General features: G+C 40.0%; 1 protein-coding gene across 9 annotated transcripts in view; it reads left to right on the top strand.

The window, feature by feature from the left end:
• Nucleotides 1-22,295, top strand: part of KMT2C (lysine methyltransferase 2C) — a 190,205-nt gene that overhangs the window by 36,929 nt on the left and 130,981 nt on the right. For all 9 annotated transcript variants that reach the window (XM_054644553.2, XM_077189555.1, XM_077189707.1 and 6 more), the window contains one exon: nt 10,113-10,201. In XM_054644553.2, the coding sequence (XP_054500528.2) occupies nt 10,113-10,201 (89 nt within the window). The remainder of the gene's footprint in view (nt 1-10,112; nt 10,202-22,295) is intronic.

Raw genomic sequence — 22,295 nt, 5'->3', positions numbered from 1 at the left:
TTTCTACCTCATCAACACCCCTAGAGATTGATATGCCTGTTCATACAGAAACTTTTAGAGGTGTTTGAAGATCTGTGTTACTTGTGTCTGTGCTATGGAGTGTTGCTTATTATGCTACTTATATTGTTGTTTATATTTCACAATAGTATTTCCAGACTTTTATTTACTCTGGTATAAAAATAGTTTCCATGATCTGGCTTTTAGGTTTTACATCTAGTTTGAAAACAATTTTGTTAAGAGGAAAACAATTCATGTGAATTATAAATATACACTGACACCCATCTGATTCCATTGCCCATTTTCTTCTTAGATCTATTTTTATTCTTCTGAGGTTTTCCAAGCCTTCTGACTAAATTTTAATGGATTTTTAATTAGTGAGCAGATCTTGTGTTTTTTCCCTTTGGCTTTCCTAGGTTTAGCAGTTTTATTGAAAGAGAAATATTTCATAATACTTGTTGACATTATCTGAAATAAAAATGCATTTCTTTATAAGGAGCACTAAGGGTGCTAACAGATGGAAAAGATACGTGGTGATATGACATTCATTTCTGTTGTGTTTTTTTTTCCTGTCTAAATCCATTTTAGATGGGTAATGACAAACTGTGGTTGACATGCAAGAACTGCTTTTCTTACATGCCATCAATTAATTTGAGTATTATAAAGAAAATTCTATCTAATGTATTCTAGGCCAGCATCTTGTATAAAAGCAGGTTATTTATAGCTCTTTGGGTACTGCCCTTCCTTTCATGTCCTGATCCTTCTAGTTGAAGCTTAAATGCTTGTTTAAGGTTAAATACACTGAAATTTTTGCCCAGAGGTTATTCTTTGCTTTTCATAAACATAATTTCAGGTGAGACTGGTGGACAGATGCCTTTCTCAGGAAATCCTCTACCACATGGAGGGAGAGAAGGGTGTTGGGGTTTTTTTTTGTTGTGTTAGTGGCATCAGAAACATTTCAAAAACATAAGAAGGAATGGAATTATTGTCCATGTAATCTACAGGAAGATTTGTGTTTGCTGTGAAGCCAGAAGACATTAGCACAAGTGACTTGAGACAAAAGATTCTGAGCTTTATTTGATGAGAAAGCATGAGATGTTCTGAGCTGACTGATGCATTTTGATAGATGTAAGATCTGGAAACCTCTCACAATGATGTCGTGTGACTGGGGTTAGTTTTTCTAAAATATAAGATAGTTGAATATTCTCATCCTTTTTGAGTGTCCCAGCTGACTTAATGATGAATAAAAGCAGTGGTTACAACACTGTATAATCAGTGTATGCAGACTGCACTTGCTGGGTATAACAACACTTTTCTGAGTAAAAACTTTAGTATTTAGTATTACACTATTGGACTTTTTGTACACCTGCACTGTGTGTGGCTGAGTGACAGAGAGCACAGCCTTCACCTATCACCTAAATATATCCAGTGAGGATATTTAACTTAAGGAGACAAATGCACTTTGCAAGAATCTTCACAATGTTCCTGTGATAAGACTCTGTCAGACTGCAAAGTTCCAAAAGGAAATCTTTGAAAATGACTTCTAATTAATGGTGCTAAAATTACAAAAATCTGTTCACAGAGACCAAAACTTCTACCAAGTTCCAAGTACTTGGCAGCTGTTTCTCATGCGTGATGACTCAGATCCGCTGAATTTTATGTACAGGATCTTGAAATCACCAGACATGAGAATTACAGCCCTCACCATTGTGTTGCCACCTTTATTCAGAAGAGAGTAGCAGGCAAGCCCTGCAGTGTGTGAAAGAACAAGGAGCTGGGTAATTCTTAAAAAAGACACGAGCTTGGTGCTGATGTGGGTAAAAAATTCTGGGCACCATGGCTGTTCACAAGATTGGAGGAGTTGGAACTTGGCATAGCCCGTCGTCATGGAGAAACAAGTCTTGTGTTAGATGGAAGTGGATGCTTATGCTTCCCATCAGGAAAATGCAGTGTTGGGTGCAGGAGCATATTTTGATGCAATTTGGTTGAGTTAGAGGACAGAGGAGCATGGACAAGAGCAGTGGTGAATGGTGCAGGTTGAATTTTTCACACGTGAAAGTCTTGCAGAGGTTAGAAATTTGTGCTCTTGACAGCACCAGTGGTCTCTCAGCTGTTCATGTTGCCATTTCACTCTCTTTGTTTGTCAAAAGAGAACATGTGAAAACAGTCAGTGGACTTGCTAAAGATTATTTAGCAGATTTACCAAAGAGCTTCACACTAACTGTTGTCTGGGGGAGCTACAAAGGCAGAGCCATTATCAAGTCTGGAGCCAGGTAGATAAACAGAACTTGTTGGGATTGGAAACTTATAGGTACATCTACTTGGTAGCTCTTGGTGCTCCCAAAAAATTGTCTTAATTTGATTATAGAAAAGGTTTTTAAAAATATTACAAGTGCTGCAATTCTAGTATGTTGTTTTGCGTCGTTATGTTAGTGAATGTGGCCAAGTGCATTGGTAACAAATATAGAAAGGATGTAGTTTGTGCAAAACTAATGTGCAACACATAATGTGTTGTAATGGCAGCTGAAGTTTTTTACATTTTTTTCTGAAAAGTGTATAATTGTTAAGGTCTGCACGTAAAATGTTTGGTGTTAGGGAACTAAAACTATAAACGAGGCTACGTATCAGTGGGAATGTGGTTCCTGAGAAAGAAGAACCTGTAGCAGTTTCTGGTGCTGTGCATTGCTGGGTTAATGTGACAGATAGTTGACTGAAGGCAATTTTCACTTACAGAATTTATAGATGTCTAAGCAGTCAGTTTGAAAAGTAAAAAAGAAAGCTAAAAGATCTGAAAGCCTTTTATACGATTTCTCACTCTGTTGTTGGAACTGTCTCCAAATCTGAAGTCCATACATGCAGATCAGGCAGCCTGGCTTCATACTTTGAACATCTAACTCGTATTTTCTCATGTAATGGTTTCACAAAAAGGTGTGCAGAGGTCCTTGCAATGTAGTAGGTTTATTGTCAATGTCTCAGGCCATAATTGGCTGTAGCAGAGCTGTTACTTCATGGGTATTTTATGGGCTCATGTGAAAAATGTATTATTTTATGTACCTGCAACTGTTAATGAACTGGTAATCAGTGATGCTGAATCTTTCTGGTTTGGTTTTTGGCTGCTCTGACCCTCTGTCTCTCTTGCCAACCCACTGAGGATGTTCTCAAATGGGCAACAAGTTGGGAAGATTTCATGGTCTTGACATTATTAGTAAAGCTCTGTTTCAGCTATGATAGCCTTCCTCAGCTTTATCTCTCAAAAGAGCAGTTCCAGACTCAAACTGAACAACTGTAAATGGCATCAGGGATGAACAGAGAAAATACTGAATATGGTGGCTTTGTCCAGATCAGCTTCATCACTCACCAGAGTGCAGCTTCATCCTCCTGGATCTGGTGGCCTTCTGCAAAACTGAGTTAAGATTTGTCAGCAGTGGGATGACATTCGTAATGCTCTTTGATTTGGGTAGACAGTTCTCTGATGAGTGCCTGCAGGCAGCACATCCTATTTGCCTTTTCTCAGTCTCCCATGGAAAGTAATTTTGCACCAGTTTGGGCCTCCATAGTACAGGTAAGGACAATTAATATTACAGTTGTTCTGTGTGAGGACAATTGAAATCAAAAATACAGATAAACCAGACTTCACATTTGCTCAAAAGTACTAATTTATTTGGCTTTTAAATCATTAGAACTATGCAATTCAGATTCATTTTGATACTTCACTCCCAGCCTCTCAGCCTTGTTTCCTCAAGAGCTCTGCATTTACCTCTGGGTTTTCTTTTGCATACTTTATGTCAGCACTGACTTTACTCTAGAAAGAAAGCAAAGATGCATCTATGGTGTTTGGTACAAATAATCTTAAAAAGAATTACATTTGCATTTCTTTGGGCAGTGTAGGAAATCTTTGACAAATCTCCCTGTCACAGGGGAGTACTGGAAAAGTTAAGCTGAGAATTGTCCAATGGAGGTAGCTTCTTTTTACACTTTTTCTCAGACATCCTGATCTCAAAGGCTGTAATTTTTTTTTTCAGGTATTTATTGCTTTCAGTAGTAACAGCATAAAATATAGATGTCAAAAAATTTCAGCTCTGAAGATGTTTTACCCTGAGTAAAGGAATAACGTTGAGTGACTGAATCGTTTTTTTATATCGTTACTGGCTAGAGGAGGTCTAAGATGGGAAGTTACAATGTTTTGGTTTTAAATGTAAGTTGGGTCACTTCTCTTTGAGTTAGTATTTTATTTAAAGATTGTTATGCTTTATAAATTAAAATTAGTAAGAAACACACTTGTCTTTGATTGTACCAAGAGACTAATAGGCAATATCAAATGTATTTTTGAAATGTTTTCATAATGAAACATGAAGTTTGTGCTAATTCTATGGGATTTTAATTAAAGTCTGGTTCAGCAGATGTTAAACAAGAAAGTTTTCACTTCTCTCTATTAGTAAACGGTCAACTTTTTGTCACCTTTCACTTGCCATGTTTCTGTTGCACATCTTTCCCATGCATCAGGATCCCTCAGCCTTTAGTATACACATGTATAACATAAGAAGTAAATAGGAAGAAACTACACATTGCATTATATTTTTTACCATGTACAAAAGAAAAGACGGGAGAGTGAGGGCAAATGCAGAAAACATTTTCACCTGTTACTGATTGCTCAATTAAAAAATCCTGTGAAGAAGAATCTTGTAAATCAAACTCAGTTTGAAGCTGGAGTCAATATAAGGGCGAATTTCCTATTTTAGGCTTGTTAATGTTTAGGGCTATTGAAGTTTATTCTAGCTAGATGGCATCTTCCTTGCTCCCAGAGCTGTGCTCTTCATTTTATCCAGACTTGGATGTGGAATTTTCTCAATTCTTAGAAGTAATAAGGAGTAAAGTAGTGTTTAGAGAGGGGAAAAAATACCCCTTTCCTCATAGGTATTTCCATGAATGATTCTTGCTCGCTGTGGTTCTCTTCGCTTGGGGCTACCAGCTGAACCTTGAGTATTTTAGCCTCTACTTAAGCACAGTTAAACTTTTACAGCTGTATTTAGGACTCCACGGTTCAGTAGTAGTGTAGTGGGAGCATGTGGCTTTTGCACACCTGTTAAAAAGATTCTTGAAAAGAGGGTAACAGCTTTCACTTGTGGAAGTGCCTGTGAACGTTAATTTGTGACTAGCCGTGCTGATGGCAGCACTAATTGAACCTTTTTATAAATCATTCCTGTGCCATTTTCCAGAGGAAGGCTGGGGACAGATGTTCATTTAACAAGACATCTGTGCTGGTTTAGGATGTTACTGTATCCCAGATGTTGCACTGCTTTTTAAGGTTATTAGCCCTGTTTTATATATTTAGTGCCATCAGTTTGCTCCATGGTTTGCAAAGCATGCGAAGGAAGGTGGTTTCTTTTCTGAATGATGGAGAGGTTTCAGCATTTTGGAAAAAGGAGTCAACTCTAGAGTGGATCATGTGTACCTGTTTCTATAAGCCTGGGACAAAATGCATGGGGTGAGTAGGGTAGTTTTGATAGATGGTCTTGAACGAGCTGTCACATGGTTTTGTTGGTAGCAACTTAGGGAAGACTTTCAGAAACTGGTGTCTGGCAGTAACTTCTGGGTAATCATAAACTAGTCCTGGCAGTGACAGGCATCTGAGGATAGTAGCTTTGTCAGTTATTTCATGTGGTTCCAGGAAATGTTGGCCCATGGCCTTATTCCTGATCACTTTGTGGAAAGAACAAGATCCAAGATGTACTTTTGACCTACATTGTACTTGTCCAGTTATGGTGCTATTGCTGTGACTTTTCAAAAAACAAAAAAACCACAAAAAAAAAGCCCAACTGAAAAACCCCAATCATGCAGAAAAGAGAAGAAAATAAACAGTATCTCATTAGTGTCAGGTGAATAAGAGACTTTTCCATTTTCTCCCATGCTGCTCTGTGCATTCAGCAGAAGCTGCTCAGGTACCTGGTGATCTCCCAGTGGTATCCAAGTCCTCAGGGCTTTGAGGCAGCCTCAGCAGGGCTTTTGCCCTGTGCAGAGGGAGTACCTAATGCTCTGCTGAGCCCTGTGAAAGGGTTTTTCTGGGCTTTTCTTCCCCCTCAGGGCTAAATTTAATTAGTTGCTTACCCAGAGAAGAATTACGAGATTTTTGTTTACCATGGTATATTTAAAGATGGAGATTAATGAAAGGCATTAGCTAAGAAAGCTAATTGATAAAAAAAATTAAGAGTAGGTCACAAAGGATTTTGATAAATTACTCTATTTTATTGAAGTAGGACTAAAATTATTGTAGACAGTAATTATATTCAACCAGAATCCTGTATTAATAAAAAAGTATAGTTTTGTCTTTGTTGTAGACTTTATTCCATAAAATGCTGAACGTGCTTTAAGCACTTCATGAGGTTATATTTCTCTCAGCAGATCTGTACTTTTGAGCAGAAATAGACGTGCTCTTGTTGTTTTTCCTTCTAAATTGACCTCTGTTGTAGGAAAAAGGCAGGCAAGGAAGCCCTGGCAGGGACCTTGGCAGCCCTTCAGCCCCTGTACCAAGCTCCCTGCCTGCCCACTGACTAATATTTATTGTTTTCTGCCAGAGTGTGCATTGGTCAGGCTCTGCTTGGACATTGTGTTCTGGGTCTGTTGTGAGCTGCAGGAGACGTGGCTCGTCTGTGTTCAATATTTCTGAGCTGCTGGGGGTTCTGCAGGGTGATGCAGTTGCTCCTCCTGGTAGGAAAGTTTGGGGTTGGGCTTCAGGATCTAGAGCAGAACTGAGGTTGTGGTGTTCAGCACAGCAATTATGTTTCAGGACTGCCTGGCTTTGCGTGGGTGAAGGGCAATAGTCATGGGCTGTTGTTTCATAATTGCTTTAGACTCTAAAAACTGGCTCTCAACACCATCTTTCCCCTATTTTCTTCTCACATCTTCCTTCAGAAGGATGAACTTCAGAAGAAACCAAGTCCCAGGCAAAGAATGGACCACAGGCTGCTTTTCCCTCTGTATTTAAGGGCAAGTGGAAATAAGTGTAGAGAAAAAAAAATTAGCAGGGTTTGTCAGTGGAAAAATGCAGTGTTATGCAAACCAGCCAAAAGCTTTATGTATAAAACTATTAAATAAAATGTTTAAATTTAATGCAAATAACATGAAACAATCCATTCTTATTACAAATGCTGATTGCAGCGATTAGGTGTGCTATATGGCCTTCTCAAATGGCATTTGCTGTGGAAACATTAAATTATAGTTGTCAGTACAGTGTATATTTCACTATTTTGTGACTTGAATTATTTTTTTTTTTTTGCTCTAAGCCAAACATAAATTTGTAGGCTATAAAACCTCTTCTGATGATTGGGAAATAAATGTAAGCAGCAAAAATAAGTTAACGATATAATCTACCATCTTTTCCAATGTTTCTTCAGTTTTATTTAAAACCTGCATAACATTAAGAAGGTTTTTTGTAGAATATTTGGGGGAGGGGAATGGCAAGGAAACACCAGATATGGTTATATCATTGCTGAAAGAAGCAGCTCTGTTTAATTAATTGAAACCTCTGCTTTTCCTTGGTGTTAAATAGGTTGCTAAAATAAGATAGGGAGTTTGAGGCACGAATTCTGCTCTTGTTTAAACAAAATGTTTAAAAAGACATTGTGAGGTACTTTGGTGTTCAATACATGAACTGTAGTTCAATAGAAAATCTATAAATGATGAAATAAACATAAACAATCATCATCTTCCACTATCCACCAAGTTTTGCCTCCAGGGTTGTGTTGGGGAATACTGAAAAGGGATATCTGTGAGAAATTAGAATTATCATTTATGTTTGTGATGATTTTGCAGTAATCCTTGTTTAATATGGACTTGTAACTTTGCATTGCAGACAGGTAGTTGGTAGAAGAATAATTGGGATAGGATTTAGAAATAATCCCTGTCCTTAGCTGATTGTGTTCTGTAAAGCTTTTGAGCATTCCTGCACCAAGGGAAGTGTTTTCACTCACCTGCATTCCTGTCCTTTCACTGGTGCTGGATGATGTGCTGGGATGTTGTGAAGAACTGCAAGAAATTTAATACTTAAAAGCTTTTGGCTTCTTTACCTGCTGCTTTGTTTCTCTCAGTGTTAGAGGAGTGTTGCCCTCCTTGCTGTATCTCAGTTTGCTGGAAGGGCCTGTTCTGTCCAGTGGCTGTGATGTTCCATTTGCTCTACTCCCTCCTCTTTGTTACAAATGGGAATCCATCTGTGTGACCATCTCAGATGCTGCTGCCAGCAGTGTTTGTGTCATTCCTACTTCCAAAATGTGTCCCCATTCAGGCCAGCTCGCTGGTCCCTGTACTCCTGGATGGGCTGATGCAGTGGCTGCAGGGAGGAGTGCAAGGCAATTTCATCTGGTCACTGTGCGGTTTATTTTGGTTTGAATTTTTGTGAAATGTGGGTTTTAAGAGACTACACTGGGAGCTTGTAAAGTGGCAAATAAGTGGAGGGGATGATTCTGTCTCTCATAAGAAGGCTGTTATTTGTTGTGTGTTCTGGGTGTGCTTCACTGCTTATGGATAAGCAGGCAAGGGGAGCAATAACCTTGTAATCCCCAGGGTTCCATCTGTGCTCACGTTTTTCAGCATTGTCCTGAACAAATTTTATAGGGATGCCAAAAAAAGTCCTCCTGTCCTTAATCTCTTCTTGCTTTTCCCTTTCACCCAGCTCTTTTGTAAATTGAATGGGAGGTTTTCAAACCCTTTGGTTTGAGCCTCCATTTAATTCTTCTTTTCCTCCTTCACAGAGACTAAAATGGTCCCAACACAATCTGAAGTGGTTGTCTTGCTAGATAGTCCAAGAGAGTCAATCCTCTTGTAGCAGGAGAGCAACCTGTACAGACTCCAGAGATGGTTCCAGTTTTGCCCAGTTCTTTGATCCAGGAGAGCCAAAGGCATTGCATGATCATTTCTTCTGTAGCTGATTTAACAGCTCCAGTCCTGCGGAAATCGTTTGGACGGACCAAAGCGCTATAACAGACTGTACAAAAAAAGGAAATGCTGGTTTTGGAATGATTTAATCGCTTCAAAAAAAAAAAACAAACCCCAAACCTTTCTCCCCAATGCAGTACTAAACCCAAACCTTTCAGAATGCTCTGTGAAAGAGGAACTGGAGGGGTTTTGTCTGGGGGGGCAGGCGGGGTGCCCGTGTGCTGGCCTGCCGATTCAAGGCGTGTTGGTTGGGTGAATGGTTGCCCGGGAGCTCTGGACATTGGAACTGCTGAGATGCCCCAAACTGCTCAAAATTTGTGTACTTGGAATCAGAAGCTCCCAGGGTCTCCCAGGCTTTCCGTCAGCATGCCAGGCAGGTTGCCAAGTAGCCTGAAAATTTGGGAGGCGAGTTGCCAAGCTCTTGGCTCCCTTTCAAATGGGCTGCTGAACAGCTGGGAATCTGGATGCCTGGGCTTCTCAGCAGCCCACCATGATAGTTACTGAAGAGCCAGGCAGGGAAAAAAGGCTGGAATTCGTGGCACAAACCTGTCTGCTTTCCATCAGACCTTGGTTGAAATTGAAACAAATCTGCCAGGTATTTTAGCTTTGACAGGCTGTCCTCACGTGATGACTTTTTTAATGTGATGACATCTAGTCATCTCTCATAACATTTTACTTCATGTGTCAAAATATTGTTTCAGTGAAAATAATGTGTGTTTCAGTTTCATTGCTTTAGCATCATTATTATTCTATGGAAATTTCTTCCAAGGGTGCTCTGTGTGGATCAGTCTCTATTTTATAGTAGCTGCTGCCCAGATTTTGGGTAGTGTTCTCTCTTACCTCTCTAGTTACATTTTACATGGAGCAGACAGGATGCTTGTGTCAAAATCTGGCTGAGTTACTCTGTTGTTTGATCAGTAAAAGTTCATTATTGTGTTTTTCTTGTAAGAAGAATCAGATAAAATTAAAGGGCCAACTGCTGATTCAAGTGTACCTTGCTGGGGACATAAACCTAAAACAGGGAAAAAGGGGAAGAAGCTTCCAGTTTGTACAAGACTGAAGTAATGGGTTAGCTTGAATGTTGCATAATTAAGTGCTGACATTCATCCATCTATATGAAGTGATTTAAATCCTAATTTTACAAATGCTTTTAGTCTAAAAAGAGTTTTTCCTTCTTATGTTTGCAGGCCTCGGAGTAGAGGAAAAACTTCAGTGGAGGATGAAGACAGTATGGATGGTTTGGAGGCAGCAGAAACAGAAAACACTGTGGAAACAGGTACTGAGAATATAGTGCTGATGCTCTCTGAGTATTGCTTCTCTCTCAGAAATGCATTTAGTTATGCAGGACTTTGGTAGACAAGAAGTAGTTCTTCCATTTTGTAGTACAAGATGTGCCATTTGGGCAGAATTAAAAGGAAAAAAGACTTGATATTTAAACCTATATTAATTAAAAGCTATTGAAGCTATTATTTTTAAATAGTGTAATGGGAATCTCTTTGTAGTGTAGATATGTAGAGGTTCTTTTCCTACTTTTGCGAGGCTGTATCTAACAAAAATAAATGCTCTGAAGTGGCAGCTGCTGTTTTTGGAATACCTGCCAAAATACACTACTACTTATTGACCTGTGTCTTCAGCTAACTACAGCACACTATATACCAAAGGGATAACCAGGATAACCAAATGCTAATGCTTCCTGCTGCTGCTTAGGAAACAGGATAAATCTCTGTTCTTGCTTTGGTAAATATTTGTTGTGGTGGTACCCAAATGCTTCAGTTACCAGAGGGAGCTCATTGTTCTGGACTGAGTACTGTTGAAACAGTTTGTGATTTCTGTTCTGGCAGTTCAGGAGCCTAAAGAGACAAACAGATGAGCCAGCACATGAGATAAAGGCCATGGTGAAGAACTGTCATCTCCTTGCCAGGCACGTGTCTGTAGCCATTTCCCTGTTTTTAACCAGGGACTGAGTGCAGAAGGATGAAACCCACCAGGAAAGATGATGTTGTGGCCACTTGGCAGAAGCTTGTTGGTTTGACAGAAAGAAGCCTTGAAAATGCTCAATGAAAATTGAGACCTAAGGATTTATAAATTTAATTAGATGGCCCTGTATGTGTAATGAGAGCTGTGGAAGGAAGCACAGAGACACAGACAGCAGAAGCTGTTGGTCAGGGCAGGAATGGCATGGAAGTGCCAGCTGAGTTAAGGGAGTTGTCCAGGTCTCTCAGAGCTGCTGAGTGGAGGGGGTAAAGTAGTGAGGCCCTTAAAGATGAAGACAAGGAACTGTGCTTAGTGCAGATATATAGGAACAACAAACAGAGGAGCTGAAAAGAGCCATTTTTGCAGCAGCATTTTCCATGGGCCGTGCAGGAGCTTGGCTGCTGTGGTGGAAGTCACAGAGGAGGAGGAGGAGGAGGCTGAAATTCTCCTGAGGATGGGCTTTGTGTGTGCTGGTGGCTTCCTCCTTGCTAGATGGGGAATGATGCTGGGAAGTCTTTGTGCTTGTGACTTGAGGCTTTGGGGAGTGTCTGGAGTGTGTAGTCACAACTTGTGTTGAATTCGAGTGTTAATGGCATGTAGAGGGAGCTTAAATTAAAGCTCAATTCAGGGATTGTTTCATTGTTTTATTCTGCCCTTTGTTTTTCTACCCCTGCAAATAAAACTGCTGGTGGTAGTGAACTTGGGTGATCTTTTGCAGCTTCTACAAGTAGGTAATTACTAGTTAATAAACTAGTAATAAGGAAATGAAAAAGTTGAAGCAGATATTTGTGTGTAGAAAAACAGAGCAGGATAAAGGAAGACTAGTTCTAATTCTGTCATTACATCATTATTACTATGTGATGATGATGATGATGATGATTACTCTTCCTATCCTCTGTGGTTGAAACATTCTTATGAAAGTCAGTGAAGGGGGCAAAAACTGTCCCCTTATAGTGATAAGTTTTATAAATTTTAAATATGTTTTAAGAAAAGAAAAAAAAAAAAAATTCAAACCTAACAACTAGTATACTACTGTGTAGGGAATTCAGTGATAGCTATATTTCTTTTTTGCTTTTGTAATTTTTAACAAAGTTCCTCAACAGAAACCTGAGAGCAGTTTCTGATTCAGAAGAGAGAAGAACACATAATTATTTTAAGGCTCTGAGAGTGCATATAGATAAGTCTCTCCATTATCTTTCATCACAATAATCCTGAGTGTCACATGTGGCTGATACCCATTTCTAAAGGTGTGTGATGGGCAGTGTGATGGAAATCCTGATGGACCAAGACTCCAGCAGGTCTGCTGCTGGAAGTGAGGCACCATCGCTCAGTGCTGAGCTCAGGATGGATTTACAGATTGTGCTCCTCACTGAAAAGATGCCTAGTAAAAATACATATGTCTGAAATCCCATTTTTCAGGGAACAAAAATAGATTTGAAAGAGCATTATCACGTTGAGCAGTTTGATAGAGACAGAATCACAATTATGTTATTTTAAAAGAAGGGCACCATGTGACTTGCTAGATGTTTAATCATATTATCTGAAAAAGCTGATGCCTATAAAACTTACTCTAAGCACGTACCTGTGTTAGTACAGGAGTGTGGGAGAAGGAATAATCTCAGTTTGTTGCTCTGTTTAAAACTGTGTTGATTAAATTGAAGGGTGTTTCTATACTACTTTATTAATTTCTGCTGTAACTAGAAAAGGGTTTTGTTTTCTTTGCTTGCAAAGAATGGTCTTGCCAGAAAATTTTTGCAGTAGTTGGCAAACTAAAACACAATGTAGTAATACTACAGAAGTTGAAATTAAATGTCTAAGGATCTTGACATGTGATTTGTGACAAATTTTGAGTCTCTGTGTTCCTAGCTTCCTTTCTTTGATTCATACATTGAGAATAATCGAGAATTCTTTTACTGTGTGAGTTTAGGATTTTGAGGTTGTTTCTGTTTTGTTTTATTTAATTAAGTTTCATAAAATGAGAGAAGTCCATGTTGTAATGTTGTGTTCAGTATAATGAGCTCTGCTTTTAGGGAAGGCAGCAGTGCAGGAGGAGTGAGAACTCCCCTCTTAGGGAGGGGAAAAAGGATGTGCCCCATGTAATCCCACCTAAGATAAAGAAATGTTTAGCAGCTGTCAAATCTTTTATGGGGAGAAAAAGCAAGGAGTGTGCAAGTACTAAACATTATTTCCATTTGTAATGTTGACAGAAATATTTGTTTAAATAAAAAAAGGACAAAAATTCTTCCCAAAGGGGCTCTTTTGCAATGCTGAGGCTCAGTCATTTTAATTGCAGTTCGGGAAACAAGTTCCTGCCCTTCCCAAAATTCTGTAATCTCACATGTGAAGCGAGGCAGAGTTGGAAGCAGAGCAGGGTAAGCCGTGTGCTGCTCTGATCAGTTCAGTATGGCTGCTTCTGCTGCCAACTGCAGCAATTCCTGAGCCCTGTCCCTTTTCTGCCAAGTACTAAGTTCCCTTTGGTGTAGATGAATTCTTAAGGACGGAAAGAGAGGAGGAGGGATTTGGAATTGGAGAAAGGAAATTCTGGAATTTGGAAAAAAAGAGCTGTTTGGAGCTAAGTAAACTTTTTTCCTGAAAAAAGGGTGTTGACAACTGCTTCCACTGAATCAATAGATTTTCAGCTTCTTGTAAACCTCAGGACAGACTCCTTTCATTTACCCACCAGCCCTGTCTCTCTTGCTGATCCTTTGGCTCCTCACTTCATGTCTGTTTTGCTCTTCAGCTTTGTATTTGTCTTTCCAGCTGTCTGCTCTTCGTTTTTCTTCACTGTGGTTCCCTCAGTGATGTTGCACTGGTCTTTCTCTATCCAGCAGATGTTGTGGTTGCCCATTCTCCCCATCCTTTTGGCAGCACAGCATTATAGCCTGGTTAAGGATGGCTGGCACCTCTGGGGATCATCTGCTCACAGCCCTGCTCCAGCAGGGTCACCCAGAGCTGCCTGGCCAGGACCATGTCCAGACAGCTTTGAGCTCCAAGGGTTGAGGCTCCACAACCTGCCCTGCACAGCCTGTGCCAGTGTTCAGGCACCCTCCCAGTAAAAAAGGATTTCCTGATCTTCAGAGGGAGCCTCCTGTGTTTTTGTTTGTGCCTGGTGCCTCTGGTCCTGTCAAACCTTCCAGCTGTCAACACCTTCCACTTTTCTGGTTATCAGTAAAATCCTGTTTGCTGCAAAATGCTGGGTTCCCCTCTGGATCCTCTTGTGCTGCTCCTCTCTGTAAGAACAGTTTTCTTCTGATGAGTGAGTTTCTCATGGCCAAGAATATGCAAACCAGAAAATTCTGGAAAGCATGGGGCTTTGTGCACAGGGATATATGCAAATATAAAACTGCTAATCCAAAGAAAGAAATAGTACACCAAGAAGCTCCTGATATGCTTTCTGTAGGTTTGGTAGCCCTTTTGCTACTAATGAAGACTTGGCTTCTGTTTCTTTTCCCCATCTTCTGTTAGTTTCAGCAAGTTTCTGTACTTGATATTTTCTTGGCTCTGCATTTAAGTTGAAACTGAATTCTCTGTGTTAATTATCTGATTATTCCCTTTTTTTTTTTTTTTGGAGAGCACTTGTGAAATATCCCAACTCATTCTGGGGTCTGTAATTCTTCCTGTCTATGTCCCACCATAAAAGTGTTGAGATTCAGATCTGGGATAAATGCAATAAAATAAGTTTATTTGAACTGCTGAATCTCTTGGGTTAGGTATTTATTTTGTTAACTATCCATACCATGTCAACAAGCTCTTACAGCAGTGCTTTCTACCTGACCCTCAACTCCCCATGGTCTTCAGAGGCCTCTGATAATACATAAAAGAACCTGGATGATTTCATCAACCAGTAGTTCCTTATCTACATTATTGTTGTTAGTAACATTTTTATCAGACCCAGTGCTGTTGCCTGGCCAGTTCATTTCTTGTTGGACTTCACATTAACTTCCTGAAGATGAGGCTTCCTCTGACCAGACTCATTTGTTTCTGGGCAAAGCACTGAAGAACCAGAAACAAATACTTCTCAGTGGAGGAAAGTTATTCATGCAGAAGTTGCCAGGCATTTTTGGACTAATTCAGAATCTCATCAACTTTGAAGCAGCCTGAAAAGCACTTTCCTAGAGAAAAAAAAATTCTGCAATATCCTGCTTATTAAAGGAAATACAGGCATACTTTTGCAATTATATGAACCATACTGAGCAGAGCCTCTCATTGAAGCAAAGTAAAACACACCTGAGAGCAAGTCCTGGTCTGGGTGAATCGATGGCAAAAGCTCTTGGCAATGTGTTTTAATACCAAAATCCAGTTTTAAAATCCAGCCAGATATTTTGGCCTCATCATTACCACCCATTCCTTCTCAAATTAATGAAGGGAAGAATTAACACCACTGAGGGCTTTCTTGTAGATTAGACTTGGCCATACAATTTGTGGCAAATACGTGCTTGGAAATGCACTTAAATATTTTTAAGGCAACTAATATTCTATGTACTCATTAGAAAAGGAGTAATTTCTTCTTTCTCATGCTCCTGACTCTTACCTGCTCAGCCACTGGAAAAATTAGCAGAACTGAAGCATGTTGTTATAATTATTATAAGCATCTTATTATTTTTGCTTTATATTCTGGTAATTTGTTTGTAATGAGGAAAGCAAACAAAAGAGGAGGTTACTTGATATGTGCATTTAAACCATTACAGGCTTACTCAATAATACCATTTATCATCAAGCACACTTAAAATGGGCCATTTAGAAAAATCTGATTTTTTTGCCTTCTGACTGATGCCTCTGTCTCAGGTGTTTTGAGAGCTGGTGGAATCTGTTAATTCCAAATCAATTTTAGCCTCGCTGAGTTTTTAATTCTGGAGGTTGTTTCTGAAATGCAGCTTCTTTTTGGTTTTGCTTATTTATTTAGTAGTGGTTTTGCAGTTTTGGTCTCAAACTATGCTTTATTAAACATAATCAAGCAGGTTTTGAAAGTTTTCCAAGACCTAGAATTTTCCTCTTCTCCATTACCTTGATGTTTAACTCTGCTGCTGTGTCACGAGTGGTGTGATGGAAGATCTGCATGGCCATTACCAGTCAAATACACTGAAATAGTTGCATGTGCTTTGTGTGCTACGTGCTCTTCTCCTCACTGGAAAGAGGGGCTGCTCTGTGTATGATTTAGTTAATTGAATCACAGAGTGGTCTAGGTTGGAAGGGACCTCAAAGATCATCTTGTTCCATCCCTTCTGCCATGAGCAGGAACCCCTTGCTAATTCTGTGGACCTGTCGTAATTTTTATTACAGGAATGCTGTATTGAGGCTGACTCTTCAGTTTGGTAAAAGAAATAGAAGTTCCCTGATAATGAATTGAAATCACAGTATAAATCAGGCTGATGTTGGAGTCCCACAAACACCTACCCTGGTAGCCCTTTTCTAGGTCAGGTTCAAAGGGGGAAAACATAGTGGGTAAAATGAACTTGTTTAGGATAATAAAGGAGATACCCATTAAATGACTCTTAATTCAGTAATAGTTCATGTAAAAGAACATGCAGGGCAAAATTACCATCCTGCTTTTATATAAACAAAATCATTCTCAAATAGCTTTTGCTACCTGAGCAAGTGGTGCTTCAGTTCTTCTGAGAATTGCAGAAGCTTTCATAAGTCAAAGAGAGAAGGAAATTGTAGGAATTATTGGCAAAGGTATAAGCAGAATGAAGCATCAGCAAGGGTTTTTTTCTTTTCTTTTTACTGTTGCTTTATAAACCCCCTTGGCATGTTAAATGCCACGTGCAGTTCTGCTTTGCCTTCTCCAAAAGGATGATCTGTAATTGGGAAAGTACAGGAAAGGCCAACAAGTAGGACAAGAAGTAAGCAATAGCTTCTGTATGGAGTTAAGGTAAAACCTTCAATCTGAAGTGATTTCACTGAGGAGGAATATAATAGGGTCCAAAAAGTGATGAGTGGTGTGGAGAAAATGGACAGGGCACAATGACTCATTTTGTTGTGCAGCACAGAAATTAGGGGACATCAGGTGGTGTTCATAGAGTACAGGGGCAGGTGCATTTGCACTCAGCATCTACTGCAATTACAGAATTCATTGTTCCTCAATGCTTTGGGCATGAACAACTCCACATGGGTTTCAAGAAGACCTAAACAAATTAGTGGCAAAATAATCAGATGGGTGCTGTTGAACACCACTCCTGGCTTAGGAAGTACCTCAGTCAGGGAGGTTCCATGTTACAGTTATCCATAATCTGGTTTCATGTTTTTTAGGTGATCAAAATTACAGTTTAAATGGTCCTACATTGAGTATCTTTGTCTTACATTGAGAATCTTGGTTTTATTTTATAACTTATACAAAATTTGCATTTATTTTCTGTACAAAATGTATTTAACAGTTAAGAGGTTATTTGAATGAAAAGTATCAAAATATACAGTGGAATGTACAGAACAAGAATAACTGCAGGTTTTCTTCTCATCTCTGTCTAACACCTGTTGCAGTATGTAAATCAGAGAATTATAGAACAGTTTGGATTGGAAAGGACCTTAAAGATCATTCAGTTCCAACCCTCCTTCCATGGACAGGGACCCATAGACCACATTTCCCAAAGCCCCATCCAACCTGGCCTTGAGCACTCCAGGGATGGGGCATCCCCAGCTTCTCTGGGCAGCCTGTGTCAGAATCTCACACCTTCACAAGAATAAGTTTTTTCTAATAGTAATCTAAAACTACCCTCTTTTAGATTGTTGTAGAAGATTTCTGTACCTAAGAGATCTGTGCATGTGACTTCCTCAGCCACTGGCAGGAGAGGTGATGTTGCTATCAAATTGTGTCCAGAGCAGTAACAGAATTACAAACTCTGAGAGGTGGAAACTTGTTTTGTTCCTAAACTGGGAACAAAAGTGAGTGAAACTTGCTAATTACAGTACTGGGTAGTGTCATGGTTTATCCCAGCTGTCTGCTTAGTACCACACAGGTGCCCCCTCACTCTCTGCCCCATGGGAGCATTGGATCAAGGTAAAACCCCAGGGTTGAGATTAGAACAGTGCTGAGCCCCTGGCACAGGCTGCCCACAGAAGCTGTGGCTGCCCCATCCCCCTGGGTGTTCAAGGATGGATTGGATGGGGCTCTGAGCAGCCTGGTCTGGTGAAAGGTGTCCCATGGCAGGAGGTTGGAATTGGGTCATCTTTAAGGTCCCTTTCAAGTCAAACCATTCTGTGATCTACTGGGCATGGTGTTCTATGGTGTGGGGTATCCCTCTGGCCAGCTGGGGTCAGCTCTCCTGGCCATGCCCTCCCCTGGCTCATTTTTGCATCTCTTTGCTGGCAGAGCAAGGGAAACTGGAGAGTCCTTGCTTTAGAGTAAACATTTTTTAGCAACAACAAAAACATCAGTGTGTTACCAAAATTAAATCTCATCCTAAATCCGAAACACAGCTCTATACCCAATACTAAAGAAAATTGACCATGCTAGCCAAACCCAGGACAGGTAGGCATTTTAAATTCATAGTTTGAATTCCCTTGTTAAGGTTTCTTTTCATATTGTTGCTGCACTGACATGTTTTTTTCTGTCCAAACTCCTGGAACATTTTGGAGTGTTTGTAGTTCTGCAGACCCCTGAGGGGCTCTGTAAAGCCCTGGGGGTCCCCTTGGCTGTTTCCTGACACAGCACTACCCCTTCCTTGTGCACAAATAGCTGTGGCTGCCTTCAAAATCTCCTTGCTCCCTCTCACAGAACATCTTGGTAGGCAACAGTTTAGACCCCTGGGATCTCCCTGCTGTGTTTGGTGATCTTGGTATTTTCCAGCCTCCGCAGTACTTTCTGTTTTTAGTGAAAGTTTTGGAAGCCCATGACAGGTGCTTCATTGTCTGCCTAATCAGTAGGTCTGACAGTAAAGTAGTTAAGTAGTCAACCTGCTGCACCGAAATATTAATTTAATAGTAGAATATTAATTTTATGTTTATGACAGGTCTTTGGGTTTTGTTTGGTGGGGTTTCTTTTTAAGTGTCACTTCATAATGAGTATTATAATATTTTAATTTTTTTTTCCTGGTAGAACTCTTAGGGTATTTTTAGGTTTTGACTTGACAGGTAGTTTCTGAGTATTTAGAAGAAAACCCTTTTGGATATGCTGATGTCTGTCCTTTGCCTGATTGCCACAGCAGAGCTCACACATCCATCTCCTTATTTTGTTTTATGTTTACCCAAGTAGCTTGTAGAATAGGGCCTTGTGATTGCAAGAAAACGGAAAATGATTGTTTGTAAAGAAACAAAAGGACATTATAGATCTTAAGTTGATTTTGCTTCATCACATCCCCAAAGAAAGCTGTGATCCTGTAACAAAACCCAGCCATCCCCAGTTTCCTGCTTTCCACAAGCCCTGCTACAGGCGAGGCTCACAAGAACCAGGGCTTCCCTCCTGAGCCTGCATGTCCCACCTGTGTCTCACATGGAAAGTTTTCCAAGGGCTCTGGAGATAGAGCAGGAAAACAGGAAATGAGCAGCACAATTATTACTCAGAATGTTGTAAATCTCTACATAAGACATGTAAAGAAGGAGACCACTACTGTTAGGAAGGTGGCAGTCAACATAATCAGCTGGGGGTGCTGTGTGCTGTTTGTTATTTTATTTGAGTGTTCTCTGCATTCTGCTCTATAAAGGGGGATAAAAATAATAAGAAATCTTTGAACCTTTGTGTTTTTCTCTTCCTTGAAAAAACCCAAATTAAAACTTGAATAGTGTAAAGCTAAGGACTGTCTTTTCACCACTGTATACGTATTACTGAAGCAAATGTGATGGAAATGTTAATGAAAAGAGAAATTTAATACACATGCTGTAAATTTTACCAATCCCAGTGACTTCCCTGCATATCTGTTCCACGTCAGTGTTAGGCAATTTGATTTTTTCCCTCGTATTTCATATCTCCATCCTTGGAGATGCTCAAAAACCATCTGGCTCTGGTGGCCCTGCTTGAGCAGGGGTTTGGACAAGGTGGCTCTGGGCTGCCTCTACAGATGTGATTCTGTGAGTTACCCAAGCTGGATAGCATGTGGAAGTCTCAAGCCTTTTGATGGCCCATATGGACAGGAACTTTAGTCCTTGTGCTTTTGGGGGGTTTCTTTTAATAGGAAAAGTAAGCTTTTCTGTCCTCAGCAGCCAGGTGAGAAAGAACTATGAATGCAATTGTTTTCAAGTAATAAAAAAAATTTAAGTGCAGTGTTTCCTAGTATTTTCCTAAAGTTTCAGTAAAGCATAATGACATTAAAAAATAACTTAGAGACACTGGGGAATTGTACAACTAAGTTTTTTTAATTTCAGTCTCCCCACTAACTCACTGTACAGAGGCAAGACCTTCATGGTGCCAGAAACGATCATGAAAAGAGGATGCAAAATAAAGCATTACATATGAATCTGCAAATGAGCTTCCCATTTATTAATCATCCATGGATCTTTCATTCCCAGTAGCTTCAAAGTAGAATGCCATAACCAAATCTGATGATGTTCATTAAACATACTGTGCCAGCTGCTTCCAAGAACATCTCTGAGTTGTATCTGAGATGTCTCCTTGCCAGGCCACTGCTGAGATCCTAGGAATTTTGACTCATGAAATGCATGGAGTGCTCCTGTTCTTCCTTCATCTTCTGCAGGAAAACTTTCACAAAGTTTTTTTTTCACAAGTAACACAGAAAATTTTCATGCTGTTTAGTGAGCACCGTGTTTTCAGTCTTCCAACGGCATATTGAGGCACAGTTTGCTTTATTGCAGAGACAGCAACTGAGATGTTGTTTGTCTCATTTAGTATAATTTGGGTCCCTCCTTCTCTGGAGAAGCAAACAGCAGGGGAAATGCACCATAAGGATGTAAGCTCATCTAGTTGTCATGTGTGGTGAAACAATCTGTGTCTTCTCACACAGCCCAGAGTTCCTGGGAGTGACTGAGAGCGCCCCTGAACTTGGCCTTCCCAGTGTGCTGGGTGCCCAGTAATGGTAATGAGCTGAAAGCTGGCAGAGAGTAAATGGCTTTTTTCCTTTACTTGATGGAAAGTTTCAGCAGGCACACAATCAAGCCAGAGAGTTCCTTTTGCACAGTTTAACTAGGTTAAAGAAAGTGGCCAGGATGGATCAGAGCAGGGCCAGGGTTTCCGGTGGTCTTCCTGCAGCGCTTCAGGCGTGGCCATCCCGGGCTGTGCTGTGGGTTTTGTTCTGAGTGCTTTGGTGTCTGCCTGTCTTCTAGGTGTTTATGTTTTGCTCTCTTCATTGAGGTTGCATTTAGAAATTTGGGGGTTACTGGCACAAGATTGTCCTTTGGATCCAGCATTCTTGGAAATGCACCGCAGAGCATTGTGAATGGCTCTGCTGGACGCTGCCCGCTTCGGGAATCTTCATCCAGGAAACATCCAGGGATGTTTGTTCAGATGTGCCAGAAACTGAGGGTGTGGGGTTTGGGTTTATTTTGTTTTGTTTTCCCTACAGAGACATTTACTATTACAAGGGATGCATTCCCATGGGGGTATTTATTTAGTGTCAAATCAAGATTCAGCATGCTTGTTCAGAATAGGTTGGTGAAAGGGATTTAACACAAACCATTGGGATTTTGGACAGGTAGTAGTCACTTTTGGATGTTTCAGGTGTGCAAAAAACATTTCAGATGTATGTTACTGAGTTGTTTAACTGAAGTAGGAGGTGCAGTTTCAATTTACACCAGCTCAGATAAGTACTTGGAACACTCAGTCATAACCAGGAATTTTTGTTTTCCCTTAATGTTGTGTTTCTCATCACTATGGTTTGAGGTGTTCACTGGGGGTTTTAAATGTTATATACATTGTCTTTCTAAATGAGTTCACGTTAGGTTAAAGAAAAATCTTCTTTCAGATCTCTGTGCATGAAACAAGACAGATTTCCCATTTTCCATGTGCTATAGCAGGCGTATGATTTCAGTATTTCAGACCAAGCTGCACAGTTTTATGTTCTGAGAATTTTCCTCTCTTTTCTTGGTTTTATTTATAAGATTAAAGCTTGTAGCAGGTTTTTATGCATGCCCACCCATGTGGCAGATTCTTCTACCCTTTCATTTCTCCACTTGTCATTTATCCTTTGCAATATTTAATTATATTTTGACATGCATGTTAATTTAAAAAAAAAAGTGAATATATCTTCTGCTGAAGTTTTCTAAATAATCTCCTGCTTTACTCTAACTGGACTTCTTTGCAAGAGCTGGATGTACTGGCCTCTGAGCTCAAACCCATGTTCACTGGGAATTTTGAAGGGAACCAAAATGGCACTGCTATGAGACAGATCTAGAAGCCAGGGACACAGGCAGGATGAGGCACATGTATCTTTAGCTGGATATGTCAAAGCACATCTGTCAGAGTCCTGTGATTTTTATGTTGCTTAGGTTTCAAAATCAAAGTACAGAGGAGT

Source organism: Agelaius phoeniceus, chromosome 1 (assembly GCF_051311805.1).
Source record: "Agelaius phoeniceus isolate bAgePho1 chromosome 1, bAgePho1.hap1, whole genome shotgun sequence".
Taxonomy (NCBI): Eukaryota; Metazoa; Chordata; class Aves; order Passeriformes; family Icteridae; genus Agelaius; species Agelaius phoeniceus.
The sequence above is the reverse complement of the archived record's forward strand: the minus strand, read 5'-3'. Positions and strand labels throughout refer to the sequence as shown.